The 24,633-nt window shown below is 42.3% G+C and overlaps 1 protein-coding gene across 5 annotated transcripts in view; it reads right to left on the reverse strand.

Annotated features, from left to right (window-relative positions):
* Window positions 1-3,333: 3,333 nt before the first annotated feature.
* The window catches only part of zdhhc1 (zinc finger DHHC-type containing 1), a 91,471-nt gene continuing 70,171 nt past the window's right edge, over window positions 3,334-24,633 (reverse strand). For all 5 annotated transcript variants that reach the window (XM_041192361.1, XM_041192364.1, XM_041192360.1 and 2 more), the window contains 3 exons: window positions 15,865-15,964; window positions 14,196-14,295; window positions 3,334-4,685 (listed from right to left, as the gene is read on the reverse strand). In XM_041192361.1, coding sequence (XP_041048295.1) covers window positions 4,111-4,685; window positions 14,196-14,295; window positions 15,865-15,964 — 775 coding nt within the window. In that variant the 3' untranslated portion in view covers window positions 3,334-4,110. The remainder of the gene's footprint in view (window positions 4,686-14,195; window positions 14,296-15,864; window positions 15,965-24,633) is intronic.

The following is a 24,633-nucleotide window of genomic DNA, read 5'->3' on the forward strand; positions in this document are numbered from 1 at the left end:
TTGCAATCTTTTACCAAACTGCTGCTCTGTCTCCACACAGCACCACAGAATTGATGTTCATAAAAAAAAGACTTGCATTTATATAGCACCTTTCATGGCATCAGGGCATTCCCAAAGCTCTTTAAAGCCAGGAGTACTTTTTAAGTGTAGTCACTAATGTAATTTAGAAAACTGGACAGCCAATTTTCACTCAGCAAGTCCCAAAAACAGCAAGGTGATGACATGATGTTGGTTGGGGGATAAATAGTGACCAGGACACTGGGATAACTCCCTATCTCAGAAAGCAAACAGGCCCTCAATTTAGCATCTCATCCTAAAGAAGGCACCTCAGACAGTGCAGTATTCCACTGGATTGTCAGTCCAGGTCTGAGTCTTAAAGTCTCAAGGGTGGGACTTAAACTCACAACCTTGTAACTCAGAGGCAAGAGTGCTGCCAACTGAGCCACAACTGACACAGAAGTACATATACCCTGGAAAAACACAACTTGAGTTCAGCATATCGATTCTGTAGCATGATAAAATGTAATTTTACAGCAAAAAAAAACACTGAACCAGACAGTGAGTCAGTGCATAAAATAAAAACAAAACTCAGGTCTTCAAACATTTGCTTCAAGCACTGTAAATTTTGAAGAATGCGCACATCACTCTGTGTTAAGCTGAAAGCATTTCAACTCATGTTATCTTACTAGTGTTTTAGGGGTAGGGAAAATCAACTTTCTCTATTGGAATGGAGATTGGCTAACACCGGATTAGATGGAGGACGGGACAGGAGGTTGTCAGAACCAAATCAAGTCAGTCAGATATTTTAAATGCTCATTGCCTCTATTAAAATAATTGACTCTGGAATGCCATACCAAGATGCTATGTTCACCATCATTAACAACCTCAAATATTAAGGTTTTAAAAACCAAAGATGTTTGAACTGTGTAGCAGGTTGACCCACAAATAAAAGAGAAAAGACAGATTTAAAGTTTGGGAATAAGCTTTCATCAGACTGAGTTTGGGTTTTTATGGTTGATAGTATTCCAGATACAGTTTGATCATTGTCCAAAATGAACAATTTAGGATTAAACAAGATCTTGGTCTGTTTGTAATCAGCATTAAAAACTCAGTTCACACTGTGCCATTTTGGCTATATTATTTAGCAAATATTTTCATAAATTACATTGCCCAAAGAACATTTATTCTCCAAGTATATTGTCAGTATAAAATACATGGTCCATTCTCTGTCTCTAATTTTTTCCTGAAGTTTGACTTCTTGACCACTAAGAAGCAGCTCATGTTTTGTTACAATGAAGTGGCCCATTCCTCATGTGTGACCCTTGATGGTGAGCATCAGCAAACTATTCAATCACATGGGGAGGTGAATCATAGCTGGTCCACTTGCTGTGACAGCTCAGCGATGAATTTGGAAACTCAAAATAATAGGTATTCATGTAGCTGAAAAAATGAAATTAAAACACATGCTAGAATGTCAGAATTCTGAAAAATAGCTTACTTTAAAATTGACTGAACAAGGAATTTTTAAATCCTGCTGTCTGTTATCTTCATCATTACTGCAATTAAAAAGTACTCATTTATAAAATTTTCTATAGTAGGCTATTCAAATTGTCCATGCAACAAGATATCTCTTTGTAATTATAACTTACTTGCAATTGAGTTTAAAGCCAGCTCCTTAAACATCTCTCCAAGAATAAACTTCCGGAGTATACTTAACTAAAAGTCATGGGATACTTAATTAAAAGGATTTGGGTACACTGGAGATGGTGGGAGAAAATTTACAAGGATGCCAGAAATGTGTGGGTATACAAATTAGGAAAGGATTGACAGGCTAGGTCTCTTTTCCCTTGAAAAAATGCTAAAGGGTGATCTAATAGAAGTCTTTAAAATTATGAAAGGCTTTGATAGAGTGGATACAAAGGGAATGTTTCCCGTTGAGGAAGAGCATAACTAGAGGTCATCAATATAAGATAGTCACCAAGAAATTCAAAAGGGGACTCAGAAGAAATTTCTTTACACAGAGAGTGGAAAGAATGTGGAACTCACTATCACAGTGGTTGAAGTGAATCATATAGGTGCATTTAAAGGGAAACTAGGCAAGCATCTGAGAGCTAAGGGAATTGATGGTTATGATGGCAAATTTAGATGAGAAAAGACAAGGGAGGAGGGCTCAAATGGAGCATAAACACCAGCATGGACTGGTTGAGCCACATGGCCTGTTTCTGTGACATATGTCCTATGTAATCCTATGTATGTAATTCTTTCAAATGGCCTCCCCATGTCAAGCACTATCTAAACATACTAGGGCATCAACTACCAATTCTATGATGCAACCAGCAGACAGGCTAACTTTATTTCTGTTTCTCCTTCCTCATTTGCCGTGTGGAAGCTGATGGCTTCTCCTCGGCAACTTTATAGCATTTTATGTAATAAAATGGTCCAAGGCACTGCACCAGAGCATAATCACACAAAAATTTGACGTCATGCCAGAGAGATATTCGGACAGGTAACCAAAAGTTTGGCCAAAGAGATAGGTTTTAAGGGTTTTTTTTAAAGGAGGAAAGAGGTGGAGAGAGTTAGGGAGGGAATTCCACGGCTTAGTGCCTGGAGGCATGGCCAGCAATAGCAGTGATGAAAATCAGGGATGTGAAAAAGGCCAGAATTGGAGGACCATAGAAATTACAAAAGTTGTCAGATTGGAGGAAGTTGCAGGGATAGAGGGGAACAAAGCCATGGAGGAATTTGAAGTTAAGGCTAAGAATTTTAAGATCAAGGTGTTGCCAGACAGGCAGCCAATGTAGGTCAGCTAGCACAGGGGTGATAGGTAAGTAAAATGTTGCACATGTTAGGATACAGGCAGCAGAGATTTGGATAAGCTTAAATTTATGGCAAGTGCAAAGAGGGAGGCTGTCAGGAGAGCAGTGGAATGTTCGAAGCTGGTGGCAATAAGGTTTTCAGGGTTTCAGCAGTAGATGAGCTGAGGCAGCAGTGAAGACAGGTGTTCTTAAGGAGAAGAAAGGAGGCAGTCTTGTTGATGGAGAGGATATGGATCAGAAGCTCAGTTCAGAGTCAAATAGCACATCAAGGTTGTTAACAGTCTGGCTCAGTCTCAGGCTGTTACCAGGGAGAGGAAGAGACTTGTGGCTAGGGAATGGAGTTTGTGGCAGGGATTGAAGACAATTGCTTTAGTCTTCTCAATAATTAATTTCACACACCGTAGACAGCACAGAGGAAGACAGTGGGTGCAAGCCATGTTGTAAAACTCTGCGATACAGCATTTTAATGATGCAGATATCCCATTGTAATATCTGAATAAACTTTTAAAAAACTGTGTAACTTAAAATGTTTTATTTCAGTACAGGAATAGTACTGTAGTCTTGAAAAGGTTAAACAGGAATTACATCTATGGGGTAATTAGCACTTAAGAGGATAAACCATTGAGCAACATTTTAACAAACTAGACACAATAAAAGGTTAATGTCAGACTACCTGTAAAAGAATTTTAAGGCCACACAAAGCAAATGCTATGTTTCCATGAAATCTATTTAAAGGATCTCCATTAAATGACAAGTCTATAAAGTTTTCCGGATTGTTACAGCCTCCCATCACACAAAGTTACATAAATTGGATGGTAGCCAGAGCTTTTAAAAAGTTGATGTTATATGTCCAAAACATAGCATTGAAACTGTCCCTGAGAAACGTAGTTTCATTTCTGGATTGGCCTAATGATTTACATTGATTTATATTTAGTGCCAAAAAGAATTCATATAAAAATAACAAAACAAAAATATACTAAAACCTCTGTAAGAGGGATATTTTCACAGATATCAACCCTCATTTATATATATATATTTATATATATATTTATATATATACTAAAAAGGAAAAATTACTGATTAAAATGTTCTAATCCCAATAATGTGCCAAAGGTTAGGCCACAATGGATGATCTCTAGATAGAGACAAGTAGCATCACGTGCCACTTGTCATGGCTGCCAGCCGGCTCACTTTCTTCGTACCCCAAAACTGGATGATGGCTAGGAGCCCAGTTCTAATACTTATGGGTTGAAAGCAATTGAGCATTTCAGTTATTAAAATTAGGTCCTAAAAGTCATGCCGATGTTGTGTTTATTCTTGTGTCTAAGTTATCCCTGGTATGGAGGAAGAACACAGGCAAATCTGGGTACTTTTTACTGGACAGCTTCCGTTTTCCAGACTCAGAATGGTCCATTTTAGCTCTAGGACTTTGCAATAGTTCTGGTAGTGGAAATTCGCCACTGCTGTGACTAACATACACAGGTGGAACCTTCTGAACCAATTCAATTTTTGGATCCAAGCTTGCAAACTTTTTAGAGTTCTTCTTAATATTTGGGTGCACTGGAGAAAATGGCTTTGGTCCTTCACCATGTTGCTGTGGTTTGGGAATCAGACTCTGAAGGGAATTTCCAAAGTTGCCCATTGTGCTGTGAAGGATTGTGTTGGTGTAGTCAACCATTGCTGCACTGCCAAGTCTTGTCTGGATCACTGGGATTTCATCCATGGACTCTGCAGAATCAGAGTGATACTCAGCTGGAGGGCCTGCGGCCTGCACGTGGTTAATGCCATTTAACATTAAGGGAGGTAGAGTAGCCTTTGATGGGAAAGCTGTGGTAGGGATCATTGAACTCTGGAAAGCAGCAGCAAGATCTGTGGAATGGAGCAAGGAAGTGGAGTTATATAATTAGAGTTATCCTGGTCATTACAGGAATTCTTTAGTGAAACTATACATATTACACTAGTTCTTAAAATATTACACAACTGCATAACTAAAGGATATGAAAATTTGAATATTTAGAAAAAAATAATATTCAGGATTAGGCACGGTATGGTCATTTAGAAACCTTGAGGTAACATGCTCATGTTCTAGCTCAGCTTCAAATCTGATTTTTTTTTCATTTCCTGGCCAGGCTCATGAGATGTCTTTTATATAGCTGGCCTCACAGTAAGTACCACTAAGGTTGACTGAACTTTTACAGACACTGAAGCTAAGTTGTGGAAAAGTCTTTCAACATTACTTCCCTCTCAGCTCAAAAAAGGCTCCAGAGGTGTAGATGGAAAACAGGTGGTGAGATAACAGGTAACTATTAAGGGAATAATAAGAAAACAAAACTGAAACACCAGAGAGTTAGTAAAAACTTATACCTTGCATAAAATAGAAAATGTCCAATTTCATAATGATCTATTATTTCTTTGCGAATTTATACAATCAAACTTGCATTCTGCAGTAAGTAACCATCATCCAGCCTACCCTTCAAAGCTATTTTACCTTTTAATAATTTTGGCAATGAAACCTTGTTTATCTGCCATAATTGAGAGGGAACCCTCCCCTTTGCAGATAATGTAAAACAATGGGGTGAAACTGTTTTTGGTAATAGTGGCTCAGCAGCCTGATTTACCACAACCTTGTTTTCTTTTTCTACTGGTTTGGTTAACAAGAGCTGCTAACATTCACCATCACTCACTCTGCACTACCACTCCAGACCAAATTAGCCTCCAGATATTTATCAGTCTCCAGATTACACTGTTGATTGCTCATTATGTTGAATGTATTATTGCTCCCTGCCTGTATCAAGATGATATAATAATTTTCATAATATTATTGGAATTTTTTGTTAAATAGAGTAATAGTGGGATGTGTCTATAGGTGCCTGTGCGCGTGTAAGACTTAATAAGAAGCAGTTAGTCTGGATGTTTTGATGTAAGAAGAAAAGTTAGATTTGAAATGTTAATTAGGTAAACATGGGGAAGTTTAGAAACATAGATGTCAAGGGAACATTTTCATTTTTAAATAAACCACACTAGATTGTTTTCAAAGGAGGGGTGAAATGTATCACCTAGCCAGGCGAAGTTTAGAAAGAGTGTGTTTATTTTTCCCAAAGATAACTGGTAAAATTTAGTGCTATGAGAGGTTGTTATCATCAGGGAGATAAAGTCCAAAGAAATAGTGAAACAATGGGTATTTGCATTCAAAGAGGAAAATATGTATACAAGGAGCAAAGGCTGGTATGTAAGGGTATGCATTTTTAGATCATACAAGTGTGGAAAAAAACCTTCAGAATCTATTCCTCAAGCTGCTGTCTTCAAAGGACTGAAGTTAAGAAAACTCACTTGGAATTTGACTTGTTCAGGGTATCATATTTCTTTTAAAATCTGTGTCTTACTGTTGCCTTAACAAAATTGTAACTGGGAGTTAGATTGATTGGGGATTTAGAAGTTATCACAGTAGTAGCTTATAGATCTATGTATGTATTTAAAAACATTTCTCTTATTAATACATGTTTAATCTAGTTTTGTAAAAACCTATAAGACTTGGTGGTCTTATTACTACTGAATTCAAGGCATGCTTCTTGAAATTTATACAAATTGAAAATTAAGTTGTGACAGTTGTTTCAAGTTTCCCTCTGGGATTTGAACAGCTCAGCATTTACCATCTGCTGCGTCATAGCAGCTTGCCTCAGCCCTCCCAGGTTGTTCTGGTCCTACGATTAAGGTCATATCACACTGGACCAACTGAGTTATCTGTTCAGCGCTGCACCTATCTTCCCTCTCCATGCACCATATACTGTTATGAATGTGAGACTTTATAAGATGGTTATGTTTTAAACTCTTTTATTTCACAGTAAAATGGAGTAGTCTGGAGAGGGGAATGTGACCTCCTATGAAATCTGCTTGGAGACAATCCATGTGACCTAGTTGTCATGGGGATAGGGGGGCAGGTCAAAACTTAATGAAAGGAAGTTGCAAGCTTTAACATCAGGATACTAAGGCAGCAGCAGGTGATTTGCTGTGCACAGACTCAGACACTCAGAGTCCGTCAGACAGAGATTTGGTAAACAAAAACAGGTGCTGCAATGCCAAACAGGAGAAAAGGGCTGTTTCTGGGTTCATCACCAAGCAGAGTGCTGGCAAGGAAGGGTTTCCTGTTGAAGAGACAAGGCTTATAGAGAGTTAAAGACCAAGGAGTCACCAGAGGGTGCCTTGCTACTGGAAGTCCAATATTTGATTATGCTAAAAAGATTGAGTGAAGGGACTTTATTTAAGATGACACTGGAAAGTTCACCCTGGTGGAGCAGGGAGAAGAGCTGCTGCTAAATCCAGGAGCAGCTTGGGACATTATATACAAGATTACATCTCTGCTGAGACTGCAGTATAATGTATAAATGTGGTGTTAAGTAGTTCATGGGGAGCACCTTTTCTATGGTTTAGTATATTGGTTACCTACCAAGTAAAGTTTAGCCGTTGTTGATTTTAGTTTGTTTGTTATAGTAAAAGTCTTAAAACCTGAAATCTTGTCATAAAATTCTTTATGTCGGTCACTGGGAAATTCATGCCTCTTTTAAAAAGTAGTTGGTCTCTCTGGGGATCGTAACAGTACCCATTCCCGACAACACTAGTGAACCTACCACAGACCCAAGAAAGCTGGCCAAAATATCTCCTTGATGTCAACCACGCTAGAAGTGAACACAAAAGGCAAGCACTTCTAGTAACCTTCTTGGGAGTCTGTGTTTACATCAGCATTATATAAGCAGCTAAGGGTCACTAAGTGAAAACGGAACGGAGGCAACTGAGCATGAGGATTTCCCCTCGTCGACATCCTTCCATCTACAAATGATGATAGACATAGAAATATAGAAACTAGGAGCAGTAGGCCTTTCAGCCCTTCGAGCCTGCTCTGCCATTCATTATGATCATGGCTGATCATCCAACTCAATAGCTTGCACCAGCTTTCTCCCCATACCCATTGATCCTTTTCGCCCCAAGAGCTATATCTAACTCATTCTTGAAAGCACACAGTGTTTTGGTCTCAACTACTTTCTGTGGTAACGAATTCCACAGGCTCACCACTCTCTGGGTGAAGAAATTTCTCCTCATCTCAGTCCTAAATGGTCTACCCCATATCCTCAGACTGTGACCACTGCTTCTGGACACCCCCACCATCGCGAACATTCTTCCTGCATCTACCCTGTCTAGTCTTGTTGGAATTTTATAGGTTTCTATGAGATCCCCCTCATTCTTCTGAACTCAGCGAATATAATCCTAATCAATCTCTCCTCATATGTCAATCCCGCCATCCCAGGTATCAGTCGGGTAAACCTTCGCTGCACTCCCTCTATAGCAAGTGCATCCTTCCTCAGATAAGGAGACTAAAACTGCACACAATATTCCAGGTGTGGTCTCACCAAGGCCCTGTACAATTGCAGCAAGACATCCCTGTTCCTGTACTCGAACCCTCTGGCCATGAAGGCCAACATACCATTTGCCTTCTTTACTGCCTGCTGCACCTGCATGCTTACCTTCAGCGACTGGTGTACAAGGACACCCAGGTCTTGTTGCACATTCTCCTCTCTCAATTTATAGCCATTCAGATAATAGTCTGCTTTCCTGTTTTTGCTACCAAAATGGATAACCTCACATTTATCTACATTATACTGCATCTGCCATGCATTTGCCCACTCACTCAGCTTGTCCAAATTATACTGAAGCATCTCTGCATCCTCCTCACAGCTCACTCTCCCACCCAGCTTTGTGTCAAATTTGGAGATATTACATTTAATTCCCTCATCTAAATCATTAATATATATGATGAAACACTGGGGTCCCAGCACCGATCCCTGTGGTACTCCACTAATCACTGCCTGCCATTCAGAAAAAGACCCGTTTATTCCTACTCTGTTTCCTGTCTGCCAACCAGTTTTCTATTCATCTCAATACACTACCCTCAATCCCATGCACTTTAGTTTTACACGCCAATCTCTTATGTGGGACTTTGTCTGAAAGTCCAATAAACCACATCCACTGGCTCCCCCTCATCAATTCTACTCGTTACATCCCCGAAAAATTCCAGTAGATTTGTCAAGCATGATTTCCCTTTCATAAATCCATGCTGACTCCGTCTGATTCTGCCACTGTTTTCTATGTGCTCAGCTATTAAATCTTTTATAATGGACTCCAGAATTTTCCCCACACTACCGACGTCAGGCCGACTGGTCTATAATTCCCTGTTTTCTCTCTGCCTCCCTTTTTTAAATAGTGGGGTTACATTAGCTACCCTCCAATCTGTAGGAACTGTTCCAGAGTCTCTAGAATCTCAGAAGATGACCACCAATGCATCACTATTTTGAGGGCCACTTCCTTAAGTACTCTGGGATGTAGATTATCAGGCCCCAGGGATTTATTGGCCTTCAATCCCATCAATTTCCCCAACACCATTTCCCTACTAATATTGATTTCTTTCAGTTCCTCCCTCTCACTAAACCCTGTGTTCCCCAACATTTCTGGTATGTTGTTATTAGTGTCCTCCTTTGTGAAGGCAGAACCAAAGTATGTATTTAATTGGTCAGCCATTTCTTTGTTCCCCATTATATATTCCACTGTTTCTGACTGTAAGAGATCTACATTTGTCTTCACCAATCTTTTTCTCTTCACATACCTATAGAAACTTTTACTATCAGTTTTTATGTTCCCTGCAAGCATACTCTCGTACTCTATTTTCCCCTTCATAATCAATCCCTTGGTCCTCCTTTGCTGAATTCTAAAGTGCTCCCAATCCTCAAGTCTGTTGTATTTTCTGGCCAATTTGTATGCCTCTTCCTCGCATCTAATACTATCTCTAATTTCCCTTGTAATCCATGGTTTGGCCATTTTTCCTGTTTTACTTTTGCGCCAGACAGGAATAAACAATTGTTGCAGTTCACCAGTGCGCTCTTTGAATGTTTGCCATTGCCTATCCACCATCATCCCTTTAAGTAACATTTCCCAATCTGTCATAGCCAACTCGCGCCTCACACCATCGTAGTTTCCTTTATTAAGATTCAGGACCCAAGTCTCAGAATCAACTACATCAATCTCCACCTTGATGAAGAATTCTATCATATTATGGTCGCTCATCCCCAAGGGGCCTCGCACAACTAGATTGCCAATTATTCCCTTTTCATTACACAATACCCAGTCGAGGATGACCTGTTCTATTGTTGGTTCCTCAATGTATTGGTCCAGAAAAACATCCTGCATACACTCCAGGAATTCCTCCTTGACGGTATTTTTACTAATTTGATTTGCCCAATCTATACGCAGATTAAAGTCACCAATAATTACAGACGTTCCTTTATTACATGTGTCTCTAATTTCCTGTTTAATTTCATTCCCAACATCATCATTACAGTTTGGGAGTCTATATAAAACCCCCACTAAAGTTTTTTGCCCCTTAGTGTTTCTCAGCTCTACCCATACAGATTCCACATTGTCGGAGTTAATATCTTTCCTCACTATTGCGTTAATTTCCTCTTTAACCAGCAAGGCAACTCCACCGCCTTTTTCTTTTTGTCTGTCTTTCCTAAATACTGAATACCCCTGGATGTTCAGTTCCCACCCCTGGTCACCATGCAGTCATGTCTCCATAATCTTGACTATATCATACCTGTTTACATCTATTTGCACGGTTACTTCATCCACTTTACTGCGAATGCTCCTCGCGTTAAAGCCAAAGCCTTAAGGCTTTGTCCTGTTCCCACTATTTTTCACTGAGGCCCTGTTTGATTCTTGCCCTTGATTTCTCTGCCTATCACTTTTCTTATTCCCCTTTCTGTCTTTTGTTCTTGTCCTTGATTCCCCCTCCTCTGACTCCTTGCAAAGGTTCCCATGCCCCTGCCATTTTAGTTTAAACCCTCCCCAACCACTCTAGCAGATGTTCCCCCAGGATGTCAGTCCTGGTCCTGCCCAGGTATAACTCATCTAGTTTGTACTGGTCCCACCTCCCCAGAACCGGTCCCAATGCCCCAGGGATCTGAAACCCTCCCCGTTCACACCATTTCTTCAGCCACGTATTCATCCGATATATCCTGCTATTTCTACTCTGACTGGCACGACATGCAGCAAACAATCCATTTCAAACGTGGTGCCTTCAGATGGTGCACCTTTGCTGGTGGCTGAAGGGGCCAATCCTTGAGATGCAGGTTCTGCTAAAAGTGAAGCACATGAAGTTTCCAAGTATCATTGTGGGTTGTTGTTTTTAGCATTGACCCCATTGCCCAGCCATTGTAACCAACAATCATTGTGGTAGTGCATGCTATTTCCCTCTTTCAACAGCTAGTGACTCCTAGGTGATAAATTAATATTTAGAGTTTTTCATGTTGCACTTGCAAGCACCCTTTGGGTGTCCCACCGGTCGTCTGGCTCCGGCAACCTCAATATAGAGAAAGTTCTTGGGTATGAAATCATAGTATCATTACAGCACAGAAGGCAGCCATTTGGCCCATCGTGTCTATGCTGACCTTCCTAAGGAGGAATTCACATGCTGCCACCCCCTGCCCTCTCCCCACATCCCCTGCACATTCCTCCTTTTCAGATATTTAGAAAATTTAGGAAACATTTGTGGCACAGAAGGAGACAGCTCCGCCCATTGTGTCTGCACCAGCTAAAAAACAAGCCCCCCAGGCTAATCCCATTTTCCAGCACTTGGTCCGTAGCCCGGGAGATTACAGGATACCTTTTAAATGGGTTCAGGGTTTCTGCCTCTATTACCCTTTTAGGCAGCAAGTTCCAGACCCCTACCATTGTCTAGGTGAAAAAAATCTTTCATCCCCCCCCTAATCCTTCCACCAATTACTTTAAATCTATGTCCTCTAGTCACTGATCTCTCTAAGGGAAATAAGTCCTTCCCATCCACTCTATTCCAGGCCCCTTATAACCTTATACACCTCCCCTCAACATCCTCTGTTCCTAGTCTATCTAGTCATTCGTCATAGCTGCAATTTTCCAGTCCTGGCAACAACCTTGTAAATCTCTTCTGCACCCTCTGTAGTGCAAATACATTGTCTTCTATCCTGTGGATGTGCCTGAGCCAATGAAGCCATCTTGGTTGATGGGTGCTAACAAACTTTGCAGCTCTGCCTTTGAGAGGACAGCTGCATTCGTGATTTTCTCCTGCCAGGATATACCCCATAATGCACCACAGGCAGTGAATAATGAGGATAATAAAGGGAATAATGGGAGTTTGGGAAATTGAGGATCTACCTTGGCACAGTTTCCCCAAAACTTTAGTTTATCCTCAACAGCAATGGGAGTGTATATACTGAAGACAAAGTTTGGCGGCTTTGATTATGGCATTTATTAAAATACACATTATGCTGTCATATAGTCTTATGTAGCTATTTGAGTGATCTTAATTATAGTTATCTTTTCTTCAATTTATGTAAATTGCAGCATTCATAAAGGTAAAATATATTCTACAGGACAAAGGTTTTTATTTGAACATGAATTCGTGGATAAAAGCAAAAATCTGTAGATGCTGGAAATCCAAAACAAAAATAAAAATACCTGGAAAAACTCCGCAAGCATTACCCAGACCTCCCTGTCGCTTGCCATTTCAACACTCCACCCTGCTCTCATGCTCACATGTCCATCCTTGGCCTGCTACATTGTTCCAGTGAAGCTCAACGCAAATTGGAGAAACAGCACTTCAACTTCCAACTAAGCACTTTACAGCCTTCCAGACTGAATATTGAGTTCAACAACTTTAGATCATGAACTCTCTCCTCCATCCCCACCCCCTTTCCGATCCCCCCTTTTTTCCTGATAATTTATATAGATTTTTCTTTTCCCACCTCCTTCCGTTATTTTTAAATGTATTTCCATCCATTGTTTTATCTCTACCTTTTAGCCTTTTTCGATTCCTTCACCCCACCCCACCCCCCACTAGGGCTATCGGTACCTTGCTTGTCCTGCTTTCTACCCTTAATTAACACATTCCTTAGATAATATCACCACCTTCAACGCCTCTTTGTCCTTTTGTCTATGACATCTTTTGGCTATCTCCACCTATCACTGGCCCTCTATCCAGCTCTACTTGTCCCACCGCCCCCCCAAACCAGCTTATATTTCACCTCTCTTCTATTTTTACTTAGTTCTGTTGAAGAGTCTTACGGACCCGAAACGTTAACTGTGTTCCTCTCCGCAGATGCTGCCAGACCTGCTGAGTTTTTCCAGGTATTTTTATTTTTGTTATGAATTCTTGGATTGGTTGTGGTTGATTGCTTTAAGGTTAGCTTGACTAGATGGTTAAGATGAAATGGGTAGTGCAACCAAAAAGTGAACAAGGAACAAGGTGAGTTTAAAAAGTGTCACAAACTCAACTTAGCTTGATATTTCCATGTTTATCACAATTTGGACGCTAAGTTTTCTTGTATATGCAAGGGTTCCTACATTTGAAATACAATGCTTTTAAATGTTATGTTTTCCCCCCATCTCTTCTGCAAAATATTGATTTTTACTAAGGCACAATGCCATAGGTGCTGGTAATCCTCCAGTAATTTGTCCAAATGGTCATTCCTCATCCAGTGAGCTCACAAAATATCAACAGGCTGTTTGATCATAGAGGACATCATAATTAACCAGAATTCTCTTCTCACCCGACATCCATGCACATCATTTTCCAGCAGAAATCACTAGATAGGAAATCATGGTCGGAATTTCCCCCTCTCTTACCCAAGTGGGTAAAAGCCAATTACAGTACAACAAATGGTGACTCAGCTGACATTCAGCTACTTATCACAAGGAGGAAACAAATATAGGACCTTCTGGCTCATATGGATGGATATTATAAATACTTATAATGCCTTTACACACCAGGCAAAATACATTGATACACAGTATAACTGGTATGAAATATGATGGAACAAAAACAAAAATTGCTGGAAAAACTCAACAAGTCTGAGTTAATGTTTCGAAGCTGTGTGACTCTCCTTCAGAACTCTTCTGAAGAAGAGTCATATGGACTCGAAACGTTAACTCTGTCTTTCTCTCCACAGATGCTGTCAGACCTACTGAGTTTTTCCAACAATGTTTGTTTCAAATTTCCAGTATCCACAGTATTTTGCTTCTATGAAATATGATGGGCTGGTACCTGTATTAATTAAAACAAATCACAAAATTTACATTAATTTCATTGAGGCAGATTGACACCAAAGACAGAGGTTTTCCTTACTGATGTCATTAACTCACTTCAAATTATAATAAATATGAAAGTGTAGAAAATTGGGCTGTTGAGGTTGTCCAATAGTTCATAAATCTTTAAGTTTTACATATGTATCCCCCAAATAAAGCACAATGTTGCTGTAAAAGTTTTCATGTTACTCTTGTCATTTACAAATTAATCCTTACCTGATTCTGATAGAGGAGGAACAGATGGTAGTTTAATGGCACTGGTTGATGACTTGTCATTAATTACGTCTGCAGGTACTTTGTGTACTCTCTTCTTTTTCTTTAATTACAGAAAGATTAGCAACAGTTACCCATGTTTTTAAACCAATTGAAAAACTGCCCAAGGCATATAGACACTGCTGTTCGAAATGGGACAGAGCCGCTCATATGTAAAAGAATTATTTCATAACTAATTATTGTATAGTCTTTAAACACCATTTCAGGCCTACTTTAAAAAAACACATTGTTTTTTGAACCACCTAGCCATTCTGAACTCATTTCAGTAATTTCAGTGATGTTGCCTAAGGAACAGATTCATTTATTGGCCATGAACCTTACAGCATTGGGCATATCACCCTACAGTTACAATGGTGCAGCAAAGCAGCTGTTTCATGGATGCCGACTGAGCAAGTATTTTGTTGCTTTCCATTAAAACTAATAACTTCCACATAGTCACCCAAAGTCTAATTCCAATCAGCCACCTCCCTCCACCTCCCCACCCCATTGAAATAAATATGTTTGCAATAAGCAAGATAACAAAACAGTGGGCGATTGATAAAACAAGTCATAATTATGGTCACCACAGCATCTGTTACATTGTTGCTGTGCAGGCTACCAAATCAAGCTAGAACAAATATACTCCAAGCTATAATCTTATTCAATTCCCAGTTATATTACTGGATGCAAGAAAGAATGTGCCACAGGCCTCTTCCAGAAGACTTAGGACAAGTCAGTAAGACACACATGGGATCGTCGCTTGGATGCAGAACAGGTCATATATTGTGTACATAGTTTCAGTTTTTACACCATTGATGTGTAATTGAGTTATCATTGGTATAGACTATATACAGAATATAGATTATATCTTGAATTGCATTCGACTACAATCTGCAACCTCGTGGCTCGGCATATAACCTACTCTACCATTACCATCAAACTGGGGGATCAGCCCTGGTTCAATGAAGAGTGCAGGAGGGCATGCCAGAGCAAAACCAGGCACACCTAAAAATGAGGTATCAACCTGGTGAAGCTACAACACAGAACTGGCCACTGGGACACGATTTCCTGGGCATCCATATCACCACTCCAAGGGTACCTACAAGCGAGATATGAAGATGGTGGACATGGACACTGACAATTGGGAGACAGTTAGTGATGGCTGCAACCTCTGGAGGCTGATTTCTTTGAAGAGCATTGGGAGAGGTGAGCAGAAATGAAAAATTAAGCTGACTGAGAAGAGGGCCCAGAGAAAACAGATGCCTGAGAATCCTGCACTTTCTCAGCCCAATGTCTTCCTCTGCAGCAAATGTGGCAGAGACGGCCATGCCAGAGTGGGGCTCCTGAACCACACAGATGATGCTTAACGTAGAGGTGAGCACCACAATGCAAACTACAGAATTATGAGATGGAAGGCTGCCATTTTGATTGTGATTACAACACTCAAGTCAGTTAAGTTCTACTTTTGAGATATAGGGGAGTTAGTTTGGATAACATTCTATCAGTTTATCAGTTTAAATGTAGTGTCTTTGGTTTGGAAATCAAGTGCTTCAGTTGCACCTGAATTCTTAAATACATGTATTTTTTAAATTTTCTGTACATCAAGCTCCTTTAACTGCAAAGTCTTCTTTACCTTGGCTCGCTGAAGATGAGAAGAAATTGTAGGCAAAGAATCATCCTGCAGCTTACTACTGGACAATTTCACGTCACCATTCTGATAATGCTCAGATACTCTAAAATGAAAAAGAAAACAATTAAGCAATGACAGTAGAATATTTGTTGATGGTATTACCTAGAAAGGCTATAAACGTCAGGAATAAAAGTGCTATCTTTCACACTAGTAAGGAGAATTATGATGGTAAAATCCACCATGTACTGTTGTAATGATTTATACCAACCAGGAAGCTGTCACATTCAATCCTGAGACTGTGCTTGTCTGAGTGGCATTCTGGCAATACAATTGGTTACAATGTACCTTGGTGTCTCTGGCTAGGAAGGAAGGAACGATGGCCAACATCCTTTATCCAATTGGTATGTATTAGCTCTAAAGGAATTGCATTGCTTATAGTTGTTGGTAAGGATGAGATCAGCCAGCAAATGATGCCCTGCCCATGGTTAATTAATCCATACACCCTGTCCAGGCTCATATCGCGGTTCACAAAAGGAATGACGTAATTCAACAATACCACTATGGCTGTGGTAACGGTTAAAAATACATTAAAATGTCTATATGAATCACAGTAGTCCACACCATAATGTAGCAAAGTCTAGTCAAATTACAGCATGAAAAAGGAACTTGCATCACATCAGTCTGGACTGGTTTCAGAACTGGGTCCCAAAGCTGAAAGGGCATGATTCAATTCTCTGCACTAAAAAGCCCTCAAAATTTTCTGAATTTTAGGAGAGCCATTGAAAATTGCTTTCTATAATGGTTATTAAAAAAATCATAATTAAAATATAGGTATTATTGCGTTTGACATTAATAACCAACAGAGACTACAATACTTAAAATAACTCATTTGTTAGGTTTGCATCATATGATATCATTGAGCGTGGATATCATGCTGGCTATTTGTAGGCATTTTTATCCCATTGTTTTCAGATCTGAAACTATTCAGTTGGAATCAAAGTCACACACGCTACAGTCTAACCTATAGCTCATTTCCTATTTTATTGAACTTCAACTGATTCAGATATACACTCAGATTATTGAGCTGGGAATTTAGATTATTACTGTCACAGACCTTATCAACATATTTGGAGATAATGCTTCTTTCACAACATTGTTATACCAGTGGCCTTATTGTGAACATGAAAGTCAAGGTTCAGGTTCAGTTAAAAGGTAATATTGGGCAGAAGTACTAAGTCACTTTTTAATTGGGGGAGGGCCAATTTCAATGGACGAGATCAGATCTAGCCCAGGTAAAATTGAAATCAAAGATTGGCAGGCAAAACTTAATTGAATAATGGGCTGCCTTTAAAGAAGAGATAGTGCAAAACCAGGTTATGTACAACAAACAAAGCCGGGGCTCCCTGGATGATGAAAAAGTTAGGGAGTAAGATGTAGCAGAAAATGCATATGACACGTATCAGGTTGATAATACAAGTGAGAACCAGGCTGAATATAGAAAGTTCAGAAGGGAAGTGAGAAAAGAAATAGTAAAGAGAGAGTATAAGAAGAGACAGGCAACCAACATAAAAAGGGAATCCAAAAGTCTTCTATAGGCATGTAAATAGTAAAAGGCTGGCAAAAGGAGAAGCTATGGACCAAAATGGGGAGTTATACATGGAGGCAGACGGCGAGGCTGAGATATTGAAAGTGTACTTACATCTGCCTTTACCAAGGAAGATGATACTGCCAAAGTTGTGGTGAAAGGGAAAGCAAATGAGATACTGGATAGGCTAAACATGCTAAGGAGTGTGTATTAGAAAGGCTGGATCAGATGCATCCAAGGATCTGAGGGAAATAAGGGTGGAAATTGTATTGGCACTGGCAATAAAATTCCAATCCTCCTTAAATAAAGGGGTGGTGCCAAAGAACTGGAGAACTGCAAATGTCACACTCTTGTTCAAACAAGGTACGTGAATAAATCTAGCAAGTACAGGCCAGTCGCCTTAACCACAGTATGGGAAAGCTTATAGAAACAATAATCCAGGACAAAGTTAACAATCACTTGAACAAATGTGGATTAATTAAAGAAAGCCAGCCTTTATTTGTTAACAGCAAATACTGTAGTGTTTATCTATTGTGAGTTTTCGATGAAGTAACATCAAGAGGTGATGATAGTAATGTGCTTTACATGGCATACGAGGACTTCCAAAAGATGATTGATAAAGTGCCACATAACAGGGATGGGCGATAAATAAAAGCTGGCCTAGCCAGCGAGGCCCAAATCCCAGAATAAAAAGAAAAATAACAGGTCTGGCAGAAAAGCTGAAGTCCATGGAATAAAAAAAGTTGCAGCATGGGCACAAAGTTGCTTGAGTGATGGAAAACAGGAGAATTGTGGTTGCTTTTCAAACTGGAGGAAGATATGTAGTGGAATTCACCATGGGTCAGTATTAGGACCACTGCTTTTCTTGATCTATACTAATGGTCAGACTTGGATGCACAGGGCATAATTTGAAAATGTGCGGATGACACAAAACTTGGAAGTGTTGTAAACTAAGAGAAGGATAATGATAGAAGTTAAGAGGACAAACAAGCTGGTGGGGTATGGGCAGATGACATTTAATGCAGTGAAGTGATATATTTTAGTAGGAACAATGAGGAAAGGCAATACAAAGTAAAGGGTACAATTCTAAAATGGGCGCATGAGCAGGGGGACATGAGGGTATATGTTCAAAAATCATTGAAAGTGGTAGGGCAGGTTGAGAAAGTGGATACTAAAGCAAAAGGCACATGGGGATTTATAAATAGAGGCTGAAGTACAAAAGCAGGGATGTTATAATGAATCTTTATAAAACACTAGTTCAGCTCAACTGAAGTAGTGTGTCCAATTCTGGCCACCACACTTTAGGAAGGACGTGAAGGCACTGGAGAGAGTGCAGAAAAGATTTGAGAATGGTTCTGGAGATGAGAGATTTCCGTTATGCAGATAGATTGGTGAAACTGGGGCTGTTTTCCTTGAAGAAAAGGTTGAGAGGAAATCTGAAAGAGGTATTCAAAAATCATGAGGGGACTGTACAGAGTAGATAGGGAGAAACTGTTCCCATTGATGAAAGTGTAGAGAAGTAGAGGACACCGATTTAAGGTGATTGGCAAAACTATTTTTTTTAAGCAGTGAGTGGTAAGGATCAGGAATGCACTGCCTGAGTGTGTGGTGGAGGAAGATTCAATTTCAAAAGGGAATTGGATAATTATTTAAAGAGAAGAAAATTGCAGGGATTGCAGTGAAAAGGCAGGGCAATGGGACTTCTGAGTAGCTCTTAGAGACTGGCATGGATAGGACAGACTGATTGGCCTTCACCTTCGCTATAACCATGCTACAATTCTACTTGCAGCAAATACATTTTACCTGGGCACATATTTTCTTTTACAGTTAATTGTATATCAACTGTGTTTAATTATATGCAGGTGGTGGGCATTAGCTTGGGTTTCACTTGAGCAGATGTAGAGACACAGAAATTGTGGTGTAGTTGAGTTAGGTGTGTGCTTGTAATGTTTTACTCTGTAAATAAATGTTAGAGCGACTAAAGATTTGGGTGCAGTTCTATCCTTCACAAACAGGCTTTCTTAAATACAACAGTGGTTATGTTATTGGACTAGTAATCCAGAGGGCTGAGCTAATAATCTAGAGGAAGAGAGATCAAATTCCCCACGTTGGTTTCAGAATTTTAAATTTGGTTTAAAAAAAAATCCTGGAAATAAAAAGCAGGCATCAGTGGAAAAAAAGTGACCACAAAGCTTTTAGGTTAACATGAAAACCCAATTGATTCACTGATTCCTTTCAAGGAAAGAAACCTGCCATCCAGGCATGGTCTAGCCTTTATCTTCAAGTAGATTAATTATCAGGTCTGGATGGGGTGCATTCAAAGATGGTGAGGGAAGTAAAGGTGGAAATTGTGGTGGGGCTGGCTATAATCACCCAATTTTCCATAGATACCAGGGTAGTGTCAGAGGACGAGAGAATTGCAAATGTTAGATGTTCAAAAAAGGGTACCAGGATAAACCCAGCAACCATAGGTCAGTCAGTTTAACCTTTGTGGTGGGGGAGTTTTTAGAAATAATAACCCGGGGCAAAATTAACTGCCACCTGGTCAAGTGTGCATTAATTAAGAAAAGCCAGCATGGATTTGTTAAAGGCAAATGATGTTTAACCAACTTGATTTTTTTCTTTGGATGAGGGAACAGAAAGGGTTGAAGAAAGTAATACAGTGTCAGTGCAGACCCGATGGGCCGAAGGGCCTCTTCTGCACTGTGATACTGTGATTCAGTTAAAGTGTTGTAGAAGGACTTCCAAAAGGCATTTGATAAGATAATAGGTTTGCCAGCAAAGTTGAAGCCCATGGAATAAAAGGGACATGGAACCACGGATACAAATTGGCCAAAGGATGGCAAATGGTTGTTTTTCCAGGCTGGAGGAAGCTTAAATTGCGGTTCCCCATGGCCTAAATTTTCCGTTAGGCAGGCGGGTGGGCAGAGCTGAAGCTGATGCGGGTGGCTATGGACCCAATCGTCACCAGCAATCGGGGCTGCGCTGCCATTTTGAGCAGGTGGGCCAATTAAGGCCTGCCCAGCGCATTTCCCACTCCCGTGGAGAGCAGTAGTCTTAAATTTGTGGTGGGCATGTACAGACCGCCGGGTCCAATGGCGACCCGGCAGTCTATGTAAAAAAAAGGCCAGGGAGCCTCCTTTAGGCTGTTCACAATGGCCAGCTACAGGTGGCGCCTCAGGGGGTCTGCCAAACAGACCAATGTAGAGGAGGAGGACAGACTGCAGGGTGTGGGCCAGGAGCAGGGGGGCCAATGTGCCCCTCACTTTTCCGATGACTGCCTTGCTGCCCTTGTGGAGGAGGTGACAGCAAAGTAGCGGGTGCTGTTTCCCCAGGATGGGAGGAGGAGGGCCCACCACATGATGAAGTGTGCCTGGGAGGAGGTGGTGAGCTCCCGGGACGTGGTGCGGCGCACCTGGATCCAGTGCCGTAAGCGGTCCAATGATTTGTTGCGCTATGGAAGGGTGAGTACCATGCTGGCCTTGGGCATTTAACCTGGCAGGTAGCCTTAGCCTTTGAGTGCCGCCCACCCCCCCCCCCACCCCCCCCCTCAAAGGTCTTAGGGCAGAATTTTGCCATCCATGAGCAGGGGGCGGGGCCCACTCGCCGATGCGTAAAATGATGTGGGATGACATCGGGCAGAACCCCTGATGTCATCCCGGTCCATTTAAATTTTCAGGTTGTGGGCCTGCAGCTGATTTTGCTGCGGGCCCGCCGACTTGTCAATGGCCAATTGAGGCCATTGACAGATCAATTAAAGTACTTAGTGTACCTGCCCATCCAACCTTAAGGTTGGTGGGCAGGCCAGGAGCCCCGGTGGCAAACAGATAAAACATGAAACCTCATCCACGGGCAGAATGAGGTTTCATGCAGGGTTTTAAAATTTTTAATAAAGTTATTATGTTAATTATGAACATGTCACATGAGGGGGACATGTTAGGGAATTTTTTTTTCTATTTTTAATCTTTTTAGAAGTGTAAGTGATCTCCCTGAGGCAGCACTTAACCTCAGGGAGATGTGGGCTCTTTCGTGCGCATGCACCAACTTAACCTCAGGGAGATGTGGGCTCTTTCGTGTGCATGCACGAAAGAGCGCACTCTCGCTTTTGGGGAATCTCCCCTCCCCCCACCCCCCCAACCCGCCAGACGTCATGCTGGGTGGGCTTTAATTGGCCCGCCCACGTAAAATGGCCACCAAGGGGAAATGTTGCTTTTTGTCCAACTGTTCTATGCCCCTCATAAGGTTATGAAACTCAATTATGTCACCCGTCAATCTCCTGTGCTCCACGACTAATTTCGCCAGTGTATGTTTTGTTTCCTCAAAACTCCAACTCTCCAGGTCAGCATGCATCCTGGTCACAAACCTCTGCACTCTCCATTCCAATCACATCCCTCCCATGAAGCGCTGATCACAAACGAATGCAGAAGTGTAGCACCCCACCCGCCGGAGATTGGGTCGGGCCCGCCCACCTGGCAGGCAGAGAATTCTGCCCTTAGTGTTGTGACTGCATTGGGCATTTGTCGCACACTGGGTGGTCAAGCAGATAGTGATCATGCTTACATCAGCCTTAGTGGTTCATGAGAAGATGGGTTCTCCCCGCACCATGTGTTGGCCTTAGTCGCACATGAGTAGTCTGGGGGCAACCTGCAGGAGATGCAGCTAGGCACATACTCATAACTCCAACACATGTCCTAGCAACGGTGATGAGATGGTGGAAAGTGAGCCTCAAGGTCTCGTGGCCAAGAGCCATCTGGTGCCTTCAGCGCTGCACCTAGTTGCGCCTCCTTGCCATGGGAGCAAAGACCGTGTGTTTCTGAAAGTGATGGACGCATAATGTGTCCAAGGTGGCCATTGGGGGAGGGGTTGGGAGCAGCCGTACTATATTTTTGTGGCCAATCACCAGTAGCATGGACAGGAGGCACTGGAGGCCTCAGATGGGCCACTGTGGTTGGGGTACGGCGTGTGCGTACAGAGTACGAGCGATGAGCTCCAATAAACGGTCTTCTCTGTTTTGCAGGAGAAAAATGCACATAATGCGCATGAACATTCGCGCACTGGAGGCGGCCAGGCCCAGCTTGTCATCTTGACCTGTTTGAACAGGAGGCCCTGGAGCTTGAAATGTGCCATGTGCCCAGGTCCACAGGTGCAGGTGAGGCTGGGGAGGAGCGGCCAGGTATTTGAGGCCCACAGTCCCATCCGCTCTATCTTCCCACCATCCAAAGCACTGATGATTGTTGGAATCATTAATGCAGCAACACAGCTCATTCACAGACTGATGGAGTCAGACATGTGGGTCATCGATAAAGGTCCCTTGGCCCTTTGTACAGACACCTGGGGCAGAATTTTCAGGGTGACATGCGGGGTGGTGGGCACGGCACGTCAACACCTAAAATGGTGCATGGTGACATCGGGCAAGCATCGCGATGTCACCGCACACCATCGCAATATTTCATTAGGCAGGCGGGCCATGAAGTACGACGCATGCCTGCCATTAATTAAAGGGCTAGTTAAGGCCCTTAACTCGGCAATCGATGTCGATTCTCAGGCATCCGTGGCGATCTTCGGCTTGGCGCACGGGCGCAACGGGCAGGCAGGTAAGCGACTTTTTAACAAAACTCATCCACGGGCGGGATATCAGGGCTCAGTGGGGTCGTCAATCTGTTCTGTGAAGTAGTTATTGCAGGAAGTGTTTTAAACTTGCCTGTGCAATCTGTAGCAGTTCAGATCGAATTCCAGCAGCTTTCAGTGTATTTTGAACCTTCAGCTCAGCACCCTGCAGTCAGTAATCTTTATCGGGCCTGCAGCTTTCCGGAGACCTCCCTTTAGCATGGACATGGGTTTTGACATCTCCACTAGAGGCAGCTCCTCTGAGGAGGGAGGGAGGGCTTGAATAAGGAGGAGGCCAGGAGTGGATAATCAGCCTCCAGGGGAACCACCTTTGGGAGTACAGGCGCAGGAACAAGGGGCGCTGGGCCAAGAGGTAGTTCAAGGTGGAAGGGGCTGCAGACGCCACTTTCCTGCTACCAGGGTATACAGGCGGAGAAGCAGCTACCTCACTATGAGTGAGGTGCAGTGACGAAGGAGGCTCCGACTGTCAAGGGAGACAGTCAACTATATCTGTCAGATGATTGGCCCTGAGATCTCCCCTAACTGTGTGGGTGGACACCCCATGCCAGTGGCTCTGAAGCTCACAACGGCCCTCAACTTCTATGCCTCTGGCTCCTTCCAGGGCTCAGTGGGTGTTCTTTGCAGTGTCTCCCAATCAGCTGTTCACACTTGTGTCACGCAGGGCACAGATGTTCTTTTCAGGCGTGCATTGACCTTCATCCACTTCCGCTGCGACCAGTCAAGTCAGACACAGTGAGCCAAAGGCTTCGCAGCCATTGCTGGCTTCCCCCGCGGCTAGGGTGCAATAGACTGCACACGTGGCCATTAAGGCACCAGCAGGTGAGCCTAATGCCTTCATCAATAAGAAGGGCTTCCACTCCATTAACGTGCAGACAGTGTGTGATCACAGGATGCAGATTCTACAAGTCTGAGCAAGGTATCCAGGCAGTTCCCACAACGCCTACATCCTCAGACACTCCCAGTTGCCGGGGCTCTTCAGTGCTCCGGCTCGGCTTGATGGATGGCTGCCGTGTGATGAGGGCTATCCCCTCAGAAGGTGGCTTATGACGCCTCTCCGCCATCCAAGAACAGAAGCTGAGCAGCGCTACAATTGGAGCTACGGCTCCACAAGAGCTGCGGTGGAGAGAACCATCAGTCTTAGGATGCGCTTCCAAATCCTGGACCGCACAGAGGGTGCGCTCCAGTACTCCCCAGATTGTGTCTTTGTGATAGTGGTAGCATGCTGTGCTCTGCACAATCTTGCGCTGGAAAGCGGGGATGCAGTGGACGATGAAGACCTTGACTCAGTGTATGCAGCGGCACATGATGACTCCAGCAGTGTTTCGGAGGATGATGAAGCAATGATGAGGGGCTGAACGCTGACCCGGAACGACACCAAGGAGGCAGGAACATCCGGGAGGCTTTAATCCAATGAACCTTTGGCTAGCTCCACACAAATGGATCTGGAGGACCAGCATTGCCTGGTGCATCCATACGTGGCAATTAAGTGCTACATCTGCACTTCATCAGCTGCAACTAAGGGCTTTATACATAAATCTCAATGTCCACTCAAACACTCA

The sequence above is a fragment of the Carcharodon carcharias genome, chromosome 7 (genome assembly GCF_017639515.1).
Source record: "Carcharodon carcharias isolate sCarCar2 chromosome 7, sCarCar2.pri, whole genome shotgun sequence".
Lineage (NCBI taxonomy): Eukaryota > Metazoa > Chordata > Chondrichthyes > Lamniformes > Lamnidae > Carcharodon > Carcharodon carcharias.